The sequence below is a fragment of the Haemorhous mexicanus genome, chromosome 2 (genome assembly GCF_027477595.1).
Source record: "Haemorhous mexicanus isolate bHaeMex1 chromosome 2, bHaeMex1.pri, whole genome shotgun sequence".
Taxonomy (NCBI): Eukaryota; Metazoa; Chordata; class Aves; order Passeriformes; family Fringillidae; genus Haemorhous; species Haemorhous mexicanus.
This window is the reverse complement of record NC_082342.1, coordinates 48,400,947-48,414,193: the sequence shown is the minus strand read 5'-3', so window position 1 is coordinate 48,414,193 and position 13,247 is coordinate 48,400,947. Positions and strand designations below refer to the sequence as shown.

Sequence of the window (13,247 nt, the reverse complement as noted above, 5' to 3'; positions counted from 1 at the left end):
AGTGCGAACACGTAATTAGAGTATGACTTCTAATGCTAAAAATTTAAAAATCCCAATTGAGCTGACAGTGCTACAAATACTCATAATTTCACATTAAAACACTGAACAGAAAATATGCCACTCAATCTCAGCATATCCTCTTTAGATACTTCTCTCAGTTCATAGAGAAGTGTAATAATGGTATTTAATATCTACAATAACTGAAGATGAAAGCAGATTCCAGACTTACAGATGATCTGAGAAAATACATTTTTTAAAATTCCACAGATTCTACTTATGAACAAAGACTTCTGCTTTTATTCATACTGAAATTAAATTATATTCTACAGAACCAGGCAGACTTTAACTGAGCTTTTCAAAAGAAACTTCAATACTTTATAAAATAGCTAGAAAACCATTTAAACTTTTAAACACATTATCGGTTTAAGAAAACACCAACATCCCCCTTACCTCCCATTCCAGTACTTCTGGCTTTGAACAGAAAGAACTTTTGCAATAATTACATTTCAACTGAATATCACTGGGAGAGACGAACTGACCATTTGTTGAAGACTGAACACTGAGCGTCTGAAAAACATAAATATATAATACATACATCACTAAAAAAGCAAAGTTACGTTTAAAATGTGGGGTTTTTTCAATTAAGCTTACTATGTTGGAGAATTCAGAAGTTTATAAATAAACTCAAGAACATTTCTGGCAAAAGCACAGCAGGTTGTTTCTTTACCTTAATTCCTTTTCCCGTGTCATCTCAGATTTCTCAATTTTGAATCATTACCCTTACTTCCACCATAATTACTTTAGGTCATATTTTTCTACCTTACCTTTCTTATGCCTTTTATTTAAGGGTTAACACATTTTTTGTAAAAATAAACAAAAAATATCCCCAAAGGGAATGCTTTTGTTAATCACAAAACATATTTTCAGATAAAAACATTTCACAGCTTGTATTGCTTTGGTGACAAAGACCAACAAACAAATGCTTTCAAAGCCAAACCTCACCAAGGCAGATTATCAACATCTTATGTAAGCATACCACTTGAAAATACAACTACTAAATAAAAGGCTTTCAGTGAGACACCTCACATCTACTCAGATTAAGAAAAAACTAGCTAACAGTCCTAAGTAGCCTCAATCCCATGGCAGGAAGATGCAATTACTCACACAACCAGCCCCAAAACAATCCAGGGGTTTAAAACTGAGAAAAATACTAAAGGTTGCATGTGTAGGTATGAGAATTTCATTCTGTAACTGAGAAATTTCTTTAATGCATTTCTGCAGCAATCAGTAGATAAAAGAACTCAATTATACAGCACCTGTATCTTTCAGCATGTCTAATATGTGCCAACATTATAGCATGTTTTTGCAAATTCCCTGATTAAGCAAGAACTATTGGTGTATTATAGATGTGATGTTCGAGACAAAGATCTGAATCAGCAGGAATCAGAGACACTTGGAAAATCCAGGACAACCTGCTTTAATCTGTCTTCTCAACAAACTTTCCCACACTATCTACAACAGAACAAATATATTTAAAGACAAATTCTCTTCAGACAGATTTGTTACTATCTCTCCACTGTGTAACAGTGAAAATTCAAAACACTTCTGTTACAAGATACTTTTCTTCACACTCATGTTAGTAAGGGTTCACCTACACAAAAAAATAAATTAAAACTACGTTGAGACTCATTGCTGATACAAACTCTGATGTGGGCTGGTACTGCTGAGTTCTAGCTGGCAGTGCAAACAGCATCATTTTATGCAGATGAATTAATTCTGTGTCAAGAGTCTGCAGACATTAAGTAGTCATGCAAATTTCCCAATCACAGGCAGGACCTGAGACCCAACTGCCAGGCAGCAGGAAGATGACATCTTTACTCAACGGCCCATCAGACTGTAACAACTTTATATATTTACAACTTCTACAACAATTTTTTTTTCTGATGCCTACACACAATATTATCATATTTCTCCCATTATATCCAGCAAATGTCTCTGTGGCTCAGCAAGGTTTGCTTCACTTTGGCTGCTCTAAATAGCTGAAGACTTGCAAAAACAGGAGAGCCACAAAGGCATTTTTAACTGCTAGGTCCAACCTGTGCACTTCTGCATTTGCAGGTGTCCTCACAGAGCAAACACCATGCTTGACACATGCTGCTCTGTGCTTTATGGAAGCCCTAGAAGCTCTCATTGAAAATGAAAAGAACTCAAGAATACCCAGCATCTCCAGCTCAGGAATGGAGGAGATGTAAAGAACTAGCAGATGTGACAACTTGTACAGAAACAGTGAAGACAGAGGGAGGAATGAAGATGGAATATACTAAGTGGTCATCAAATGAAAAGCAATCCTTATCTTTCACATCTGTAGTTACCTTCAAATATGGGACCCAAACACCCAATTGTGAGGGCTGTAAGTTAAAAGTAAAACGTAGTTTTTCGTTATTTTCTGAGGTATGTCACAGTTACCTTCTTTTATTTCTTTCCAAAACTGTTTACTGGGGTAGAAATTCAGACTCTCAAAGTCTAGGGGGCTGGTAATTGAAAAATAACAAAAAGCTAGGGAAGTGAGAACAACAAAGATTGAGACTATTTAAAATTAGTATTTGTTTTAAAGGAAACTTATGCATAACTATAGATTAAACAAATCTAACTTATTAAACATTATTACTTCTAAAAAAAAAAAAAAAAACCAAAATCAATGCTTTTTATCATGAGGTCCTCTGGTTAATTAAATATTTTTCCAGAAAAATCTGTAAAGAACTGAATTCATATTACTGAAAGTTCTAAACCAAGCAGAAGATGTTTTTTTATATCAAGTTAATCAAAACATTGTTTTGTATGCCTCTTTAAAGTTTCATTTATTCTGCTTACAATTAAGTACTGCTTCTGCATTATATTTTGAGCCTAGATGACGTGTATGTAGTATTTTCACCATCTTGCTTTACTTCTAACTTACAAGGTACTTAAAGCACCTTCAGGAATTACTTGGGAGCATCATTACACACAAGGAATAATAAAAGAAAAAATGATAAATTCATTAAAATCTTTCACCAGTCACCCTGAACACAAACCTTTATCTATGCTATGTTGTATCAAAGACATCTTTGAAGTTAGGTACCTATGTCTGCCCTTTTGAGAGCCTGCCCTGAATAACAAGAGTTATTCAAGAAGTGCAAGCAAAGCAAGAAAAAACCATTGTAAAGCCCTCTTCAGCCTTCAATGCAACGAGTTCAAACTGCTCTAAGCTGCCAGCTTAATGATAAACACTAGGCAGGCACAGTCCAGGATCTTCTGGGAAGGCCACCACAGCAGCACAGCTTCTGCCCTGCCCCTGCCATGGCAGCCTAGGTGACAGAGGGTTATCCTTGCTCACAGCAACATGAAATCAAATTGTGGAAACATTTCTGTACATAAGTGTACATGTGGAAGAGCAAGTAGGCAGCCAAACAGGTTAGGTGTTTTTTCCAGCTGGGGAAAAAAAATCCCAAAGCTTTGAAAGAATCAAGATGCTCTTAATGCACATGAGAGAAGCACTTAAGAGAAATCTTCTACATGCTGTCATTCACTAGGACTGATTCACAAGCAAAATCAATGGAATTAAATGAAACAGGGAAGAAAACAACCTTTTCCCTCACACTCATGCACATCCAGACCTTCCAGCCTGGACAGGGAAGGCATATTTTTATTATTATCAAATTTAAAAGAGAATTTGTCTGTGTGCACACACACGTGTACAAGAAACACTTCCAGGCACCATCACAATGGTGAAAGAGAACAGCATTAGCAAATAGTGTAATTCTTACCTATACTGGTCCTATGATTGTCCAGATACATCCATAAATTGGAAGCAAAACCCAAACCGACTAAAGCTTGAGCACAAATTTTGCACAGACTTGTGTTTTGCCAGATAGCTTGTACTGTCAGACACTTACACAGCTGCTAACTCTGGGAATACACTTTTGTTTTGCCTCCACATTCACAATAAATAATCAGTAGTTTATTTTTCCCTTAAGAGCAAGATCTTCAACTGACCCAGTAAAAGTACCAGTATCAATAGTGGTTTAAAACAATACACCTTGGGAACAGTTCCATTTTTAACTCTGCATTAACAACCTCCCAGACAGAGGGTGGAAGACAAGATTCAGTCCCACTGTTCTACCACCAACTACCAAACAAAACCACTCTCTTTCTTACAAGACCAAATGCTCTTACAGGCTGGCTGCTCAAAGGAGATATGGATATGTAGATATGGACATAAACTGTACAACATGCAACTCAGCTGAATCTTTCCAATATTTCAATCCATTAAAAGAACAAATAGCTAGAAACAAAAGGTTATTTGTAAGACACAATTATAATCAATCCTGAAATTCTGTAAAACAAACTTACCCATTTGTAAACCAAAAGGACTAAAACACTTGCAGAAGGGAAGAAACACAGGCCTGAGATGGCAATTATTCTGTTTTGCAAAGGATAACCCTTAAAGAAAAAAGTCTAGGAAGAGCAGGCAAAGCAGGAAAAGGGGATGAATATGAAGCCAGAAAACTAAAATAATAGTTATCTCCATTGACATTAACATTGAAAAATAATGGAGCATCATAGTAAATCGACCATTTTTTCAATTTAGGTTCAATACCTTACGTGTCACTTAGGTACAAGAGAACCCTCAAGGGAACACTAGCAGTTCAGTGCTCACATCGTGGTATATCATCCTTTCCACCTAAATACTACATGAACAGAACAAAGAAGCTGTTCTCATACATTCAACTCTAGCCTCATGCTGAATACATTCTATTTTTCTACACAGTGACTATACAAAAGCTATGAAAAGTTAAAATCCAACAGTGCTGGTAACTGTGAGCAAGTGACAACCTACCCATTCTTGGTCTTTACTGAGAACTCACAGACTGCAAGGCTGTTTCAATTAAACTCCACTACAACCCCGACAGGAGATCTACGTGCAGCACTGAGACTTCAAGAGAAGCATGAGCACAAGGACTCAGTAAGATCACAAACCCACAGCCAGCATTAAATGATCTGGCAGTTCTATTCAATAATGTTGCTTAATGCTGACTTATGTGCAAATCCAAGAAGGCCCAGGTTGAATTCATCATTCCCTGGCTATATTTGCTCTGAGAGCTCTTGGGGATGCAATTGATTGTAAAATCACGTACAATAAAATAGATGTTAGATGAGTTTGCACTAGGTATTACAGTCTGTCATTACGTACTAACAATACACAGGTATTCTGTTCATCAGTTCCACTGACAGACACCTACCAAACTGGCTATGATGGAAACACAGACCATGGCTACATGATAGAGGTCCTACCCAGGGTATATTAAAGAAGCAATTAAAAGACCAATTTGTTGTCCAGTTGACAGAAAACAGCAGAGTTCAATAACAAATGGGAAAACCTTGTGTGGGTGTAATTCTTCAGCAACACATGAGGAAGCAATTATCAATTATCCTGTGTAAATCTGGGAAAAATGCTTTTACATACAAAAATTGAAACATAATTCTTTTAAAATATCCTTTGATCACCAGGAGATTAATGGCTATGACACGTTTCACTTATGCTTTAACCTTGATTCATACTGAAAATATGACACTTTCAACAAGCAGAGCGGCCTCATCCCGAGTGCATGTCATTAGCCTTGCAGCCCCCCAGTTTTGGGCCACAATTTAAACAGGTAATACTGTACATAAATAAAATGAGGCTCTAACCTTTCATTTCAGAAAGAATCACTTTTCTCCATGACAAACCTTTGTTAGTTCTACATTCAATATGAGAATTTTGTTATTGGGTTTAGTACAAAAGAGGCTAAATTTGTTGATTTTCAATGCAAAACAGCAAGGCTCACATTCAGGAAGAGGCTAAGGTGGTAAAAGGAAGATGAGGAGGGATACAGGTTTGTGCTTTCTGACAATATAAAGCAGAAATTGGTAAGTTTCTATAAGTTTAAGACAGCAGCTAGTGTTATTATGAAACAGCGCTTGGACCAAAGAAAATGTTAAAAGAAAGGAGCACACGCTATGTTAATTGTAACTCACAAGCAAATTAGCCTGATTTTCAAATACTTAACACAAACACACAAATATTTAGGGAGGAAAAGATTTAACACAACAGCTAACCTGAAATTTAGCTACACAACTGGAACTGCAAAAGTTGTACAGTTTTCCATCAGGCATTGTGGCTTGATATTGAGGTAAAGCGTTTCGCTTACAAAAGTGGCAAATAATTTCCATACCTAAAAGAAAAACGTAGTTTACAAACAAAATAAACAGAAAATAATAGGAAAAAAAGAGTATTACAGGTGAGCCCCTTTTGGCTTTTCAATCTAGAAAACTAAGATTAGTCTGTTTTCCAGTCATCTTCTACAAGTCACACAAAGCAAAAAAAATTACAGAACTTTAGATAAATACTTTCACTAAAGATCAGTACTAAATATGAAAATACCTTCTTCCATAAAATTCAGTGGAGCATTTTCAACTTCAAGTTGAGATCTGCTTTGCATACTGAAGAACACGTTTTGAATTATTTACTGGATAAAAAACTTTACCTACAGAATATCTATATGCATTATAACCATCTCCCTTCTTATCCATCTCCTGTTTGACTGAAAAAAAAAACCCAGGGTGGGATTAATATGAGAATTCCGAGAATATGAAGTCATATGCAAAAAACCTGCACTATCATCCTGTGACACATCGAAGCACATTATGCTTCAGCATTTTTTTCACAGGAAGCCTTAAGACAGTTGAAAATTCTTTCCAACATCACAAAAGAAGGCCAGTGAGGAAAATTAATCCTCATGGGTCCATTTACTGGTGTTCAACAAAAGATGTTTTGGGTTTTTTTTTTAAATGAAGATAAAAACTATAAAGTCACATCTGCAGAGACTAACTGTAAAACAAAAGCACCCACCCCCAGTGTTCAAATTTTAAAAAAGTCTACTCTTAGCAGTGATGAAAACCCATCATCCTTTTCACTTACTTTGTGATTTTGCATATTTTGATTTGTGTGTGTTCATGCATACAGTTGAGCAGTATGGCTCCATATATCCATTAGGTCCTATGCACTGAGTCATGTCAAAAAACCTGCACTGAGCTCTGCAGCCAGTACAAGATGTTAATTGGCCACATTTCTAAAACATAAAACAAAGCAAAACAATGCATTAGTTAAAACTATGCTTGGCTTTTAACTTAAATTATAGTCTAAAAAAAAAAAAAACAAAATAAAAGTTTTATTTCTGTCATCTGCTCTCTCATCATACCCTTCTTATATTAACTCTCCTGATCATCCTCTCAAGAGCATTCAGCACTATAGTTGTGTTTTTTACTCCTGGGAAAAAGCTAGCTAGAAATAACCTTCTGTGTAAAGGCACACACATAAACACACACCCTTCAAAAAACTCAAACCAACCAAAACATCCCAATTCCATCCCAAATCCCACCATCTGCAAACTGAACTGTGGTAAGAGTGTGCAACAAGTTGTGCTGAGTTGAAGAGTTTGAAAGAACTCTATTCCTCTCTCCTTGCTGATGGGACAATGATTGCAAGGAAAGGAACAGGAATCTGACATGGCTAATGTGATTCATGGAATGGCTAAGCTTAAAAGGACTCCTTTTGGTCCAACCTCCCTGTTCAAGCAGGGTCTTCTAAAGCACATGGCACAGGATTGCATCTCAGATGGTTCATGAGTATCTCCAGTGAGGGAGGCTCCATAACTTCTCTGGGCAATCTGTTCCATTGTGCAGTCACCTGCCCAGCAAAGTTAGGAATATGAAGAATAAATAAACTCTGGGGAGAAAAAAAATTCTATCTCCAATCCTCCAAGCAGGAGGAACACACTGCAGAGGTTCTATGCTCAACTGTGACTCCATGAACCTGATAAAAGACTCAATTTTGACATCTCTCAACACAGCAGTCAGTTCATCAGCAGTTTTCCACAGAACGGAACAAACATTCTATAAAAAGCATGAAAAAGCTGCCCAGAGCAGAAATACCAATGACACAGTCAACATACAAAATCAATAATTCTGATGCGCTACATGTATTACATATGCCCGTGTTAGGCAAGTATCTCGAGCACAATAAAGCAGATTTCAGAAAAAAATATCGAGACACCTTCTCTGCCCATAGAAATAGCATCATGGTTTTGACAGTGATGGAGAAAATTCCTCACCAAAAATGATGGGCCTCCTACTAGACAGACTCTCATCTAATGAAGTACAAGAAAATTGTCACATAGGCACTTAAGATCTCTTCCCTTCTAAAGAAATTATTTTGGCACTCTCCCTCTTTCCCTATACTCAAGGATGGAAAGGGGAAGCAAAGGCAAAGCATGTTTCATAGGTGCTTCCCTTTGTTCAGAGTGAGAGAAGCTTCAGAGGATATCTTTGCTCTTCCTATTTTTCAGTACCCGAATTTGAAAACTAGTTAAATTCAATCTTACAGCCAGAGATGAAATTTTTGCATTTATAATGTCATCTTTCCTATTCTAAGAGCATCCACATAAAAACATACAACTCCACACACGCCCTGACACAAATCGGATGTAGCACCTTGCGGAGTCCAGTAACATTGCCACACAACTTCACCATTTCCACATGCTGTTTTGATGAAACCTTTGCTGGGGATTTCTGCCAGAAAGGAGTACCTGTCAAGATACCAAACTCCTACCTAGAAGGTATAAAATATCACTCTAGGGTATTTTATATTCCTATTTTAATTTTTTTCCTTCCTATTTTAATTTTTTTCCATTTGCCCTTAAACATATTATCAGGACATCATTATCTTTCCAATATTGACAAAATTCACACTTAGTACCAAGACCAAAATGTAGCAATTATATTGTTCTGTGAGTTGGAGCTATTCTGCTGCTATACACTCATCTCCTCTGGCAGGCTAATAAACAAAAGCAGGGCATCCAGAAACCTCTGAGTTATATTACTAATAATACAGGAGGAGACTACAATTTACAAAGGACTTGATTCCCTGGAACATGCTAAATGGACAACCACCATAAAAAAATCTGCTTGCACAAATAGCCTTGGGAGCTCCAGAATAAGCCAAAATGTAAATCTAGAAGCATTGATTCAAATATGCTGGCAAATAACTATGAGCATTCAGCAATATGATCAGAAAACAATACACAGAGGCAATTGAAGCTTTCACAAGTTCCATATCCAAAAGAGAAATCCAACAGAGGCTACAGTGATTTCAAGAGAAAGCAAGACAAAAGGATAAGTTTTAATAAATAAATTTATAGTAAACTGATCAGAGCATAATCAGAAAAAAAATGTGCCGGTAAACAACATGATTTAACAAAAATTCCTTGAAAGCAGAAATAGCTTTTGCTTACCAGCATCTCAAATACCTCATCATTTATGTGATATCAAAAAAGGATCATGCATAGAAAAAACAGGGCAACAGCATGTCAATCACTTCTGAATTTCATACATCTTCTAAATACTAGAGTTGTTTACTGACTTCACCCCATCTCTTTCAGATTTAAAAGCAAGAAAAAATTTTATTTCTATCTAGTAATAACCTAGCAAACCTAGATCTAGTTTATCAAGACTACAAAGACTAAGAATTTCCAAAAAACATGCCTACTATGCAGAAGATTCTGTGGGTAGGAGCAAAACTGTAGCAACAAAGCTCTCATTTTATTCTTGTAATAGCAACTAAAAAGAATATTTGAGCATTTCTACATTATTAGAAATTTAAACATATTGTTACATAAGTGAAGAAGACAGGGCATGGTGGAAAAGAAGAAAATTAGAAGGTCCAACCATTCTTTAAATGTGTTTCTCCTAAAATGTTGTAATCATCATCTCCCTCAAGCGACACATTTTTCTTGCATTTTTATTACTCTTTCCATCACTCCCTAAACTTCCAAGTTCAAACATTAAAACCATTTAAATAAACCCAGGGAGTACCACACTATTATTAAAGAAAGATTAATGCATACCTCAAAGTATTCAATCTGTGCTAAACTTGTGTCTCAAACATTTATTGCTTTAAGAGTCTAACTCAACAACTTCATCCACTGACAACATCAACAGAGAGCCTCACTATATCTCTAATGGTTTTGAATACCCATAATGCAAACCAAGAATTTTTATTCTGTTCATTAGTGTGAAATTTCCAGATGAGACTACCAAGCTTCTCAGCTAACTTACATTTCTACTTTCAAATTCTTCCCAACATAATCTTTTTAATCTCCGAGAATCTGCAGTATTAACTTCATTCTGCAGAAAAAGTAACAGTTGAGAATCTTTTCTCTCAAAGCATCTTTCTAGCTGCCATAAACAAACAGAAGATACACCAACATTAAGGAGAGCAAATACAGAGGGTCAAAGAGCATTCTTACGAGGTAAGGATTTTTGGCCTGGAAACAAGATAGCTTAAGAGAATAATGAGAGAACCAAAAATGGTATTATGTAGGGCAGTATGGATTAACTACTGAGTGTATTTTCTAATATTAACAACTACACAAAATCACATGAGTATCAACAGAAATTTGAAAATAAACAGGCAACATTTCTTCATGTGACAAATAGAAGGTCAGCAGAACCTCTTAGCAAAGAGAGTCATGGATGGAAAAACTGTTTGTATGTGTTCACAAGGAGACTGGGCAAGCACTAATTAAAGAGATTTGCCAAAAACAGCATACAGGAACATCACATAAAGCTCATGGGATGCTCTGACCTCTAGAGAGTCACAAACTAAGAGAATGCTCAGTGGAAAATATTCTAAGTTCCTGCCCTGATCTTACTCTTCCATGTAAGTCCACTTACATCACTGCAGGAGTTTCAATCCCTGATCAGAACCGTAACAGCTTTCTCAGGTTCTTACTACAGTACATAATTTAATATTTTAACCATCCTCAAGGAAAAGTGGTTGTTTAGAAAAGAAATTAAGGAAAACTTAAAGCTCTATCAATGTTGTTGATATTTCATGGCAGGACACAAAAAGATTTTCACTGGCAGTGGAAAACCCGAACAAAATACCAAAATCTTCATTAGTAACTAAGTAAAAAGGGAACAAATAACACAAAACCTCCTGAGTCTTTGCAAAAATCACTGCTTCCTTCTTTGTTTCAGAGGAAGAAAATTACAGAATCATATAGACTGGAGGAGACCTCCTGAGCTGAAATGCAGCCTTCTGCTCAAAGCAGGCCCAGAGGTGTTTGCTCAGGATCTTGTCCAGTCAAATCTGAGCATTTCCAAGGACAAACATTCCCAAAACCCCTCAGGAGGATTTCACCATCCTTACAGGAGAGGAAAAAACAAAACAAAACAAAACATATGCCCCAAAAAACCTGCAAGAACAAAAACACCACCAAAAATGAACCAACCAACCGAAAAAAAGCCCCCACAACAAAAAACAAACCTACTTTTTCTTTATCTAAGTAAGTTTCCCCTTGTTTTCAAGTTGTGTCTCTTGCCGTCCTTCCACTGTGCAACTCTTCTTAAGAGTTCAACTTTGTCTTCCTCTGTCTCCTGCCATTAGATAACTCAGCCCCCTTTATGCTTCTCAGGCTTGAACAAAGTAACCTCTCCTGAGTCCTACTAAATCAGTTACTCCAGCCATTTAAGCATCTTGGTAGCCCTCCACTGAACTTCCACCAGCATGATAATGCCTCTCATTCTGTAAAATCCAAAACTGCCCACTGTATTCCAGATGCAGTCTCAAGAGCAGAAAGGCAGGGGGGTGGCTCACAAAGATCACCGCCCCAGTCCTGCTGGCTGTACTCTTGCAAATATCCTTGGAGACACTGAAGAAGTCAAATGCGTGTGTTCCTGCAGGACCTGCTCCAGGTGACCCTGTTTGAGCTAGGGGTGGACAAGATGACTTCCACAAGTCAGGCATTTTATGAGACAACCCACAACCCAGCTGGCTACCTTTCCTGCAAGAGCACACTCCTAACCCCAGTTCAGCTTCTCCACTGGGATGCCCAAGTCTTTTTCTCCAAAGCTGCTTTCTGGGCAATTATCTTCCATTTCAGATCAAGTATTAGCATCACCTTGTGCTCCTGCCTCTTGACAAAACATGCAAAGTCAAACTACCTTCAGCTTCAAGATTCCTTCAAAGGTGAAATTAACAAAACCAATCAGCAAGATAAAGTATCAAGCATTTTCCTCCCATGTGCAAATTCACATCTACAGCATCCTATGACAACATGCACAATGAGGACTGTAATTTGAGGACTTCAAGAAAAATTGAAGTCAAAATACAATAAAATTAGTAAGGAAAACTGTATCAATTACTAAGTACAAATAAATGAAGCTAATCCGGAAGCAAAATTTCAAGATAATAAAGGCCCAGTGCTCTCTGAGGAAAAGCCTGATGCGCAGTTGTCTGACTACACCTCTCCTTTACTACTCCACCTAGTTTCTGCATTGAGATTACCTAATTTTGGCTAGATCCTATTACATATTTGAACTCTTCCAAAGCATAAAGTCTATGATAGATGAAGAAGCCTGAAAATTCTTCTCATTGTATTTGATTCCAAACTCACTCATTCTTTCATGACTTGTTTGTATATCCTTAGAGACTTAATTCCACGAGGTCTATTTCATAATAGGTATCTCATGACAGATAACAGACATTAAACAATGTGATATGAAAGCTCTTGCAAGTCACTAGTGCCAGATATATTTCAACAATTCCTTCCGTTCACTAGGACAGTGTTCAACTCAAATGGGCAACTACAAAAGCAGCTATCAAAATGCAAGACAAAGCAGATGAATGTGGCATATTCCAGAACTGAAGGAATTGTTTCAATAAAAATACTAATTCCTGGAAATATAATTCACTTAGGTTTCTGAGGAATTTTTATTCTTGCTATATAAACAACTATGATTTTAGAAGGAATCTTGACCTTCCTTTACATCTTACTGAAAGGATCACGTAAGGCTTAAGTCTAGAGCTCTTGCTGCATGTACCCTACAAAGAATAAAGAGCAAACTCCAAAATAAACGTTAGACCACTACCATAAGTTCACAACATATTAGAAGCCTCATTTCTGTTTGTAACTGGGACTAATGTAGCCTCTGTTGTTCAACGTTCTGGCTGCAACAGTACTTCAATAAAGCTACTACTGCCTTGAATCTAGGCATCTGTGCTAGACACTTTTATTCTTGACTGAAAGAAAAGCAGTATCATCTGCTTTATCTGCATTGACAAGGCTAAAAGAGCATGATGAAGGACATGTCAGCAGTACAAAAGAGCA

At 36.9% G+C, this 13,247-nt stretch overlaps 1 protein-coding gene across 8 annotated transcripts in view; it reads right to left on the bottom strand.

Moving 5' to 3' along the window:
• The window catches only part of ZMYM2 (zinc finger MYM-type containing 2), an 86,207-nt gene that overhangs the window by 35,494 nt on the left and 37,466 nt on the right, over positions 1 to 13,247 (bottom strand). For 7 of the 8 annotated variants that reach the window (XR_009485351.1, XM_059838687.1, XM_059838685.1 and 4 more), the window contains 3 exons: positions 6,998 to 7,148; positions 6,136 to 6,251; positions 451 to 567 (listed from right to left, as the gene is read on the bottom strand). Coding sequence is in view for 7 of the 8 variants with exons in the window: in XM_059838687.1 (XP_059694670.1) it covers positions 451 to 567; positions 6,136 to 6,251; positions 6,998 to 7,148 (384 nt within the window). In the remaining variant the exon portion in view is untranslated. The remainder of the gene's footprint in view (positions 1 to 450; positions 568 to 6,135; positions 6,252 to 6,997; positions 7,149 to 13,247) is intronic. The other variant, XM_059838691.1, reaches the window with a different exon arrangement.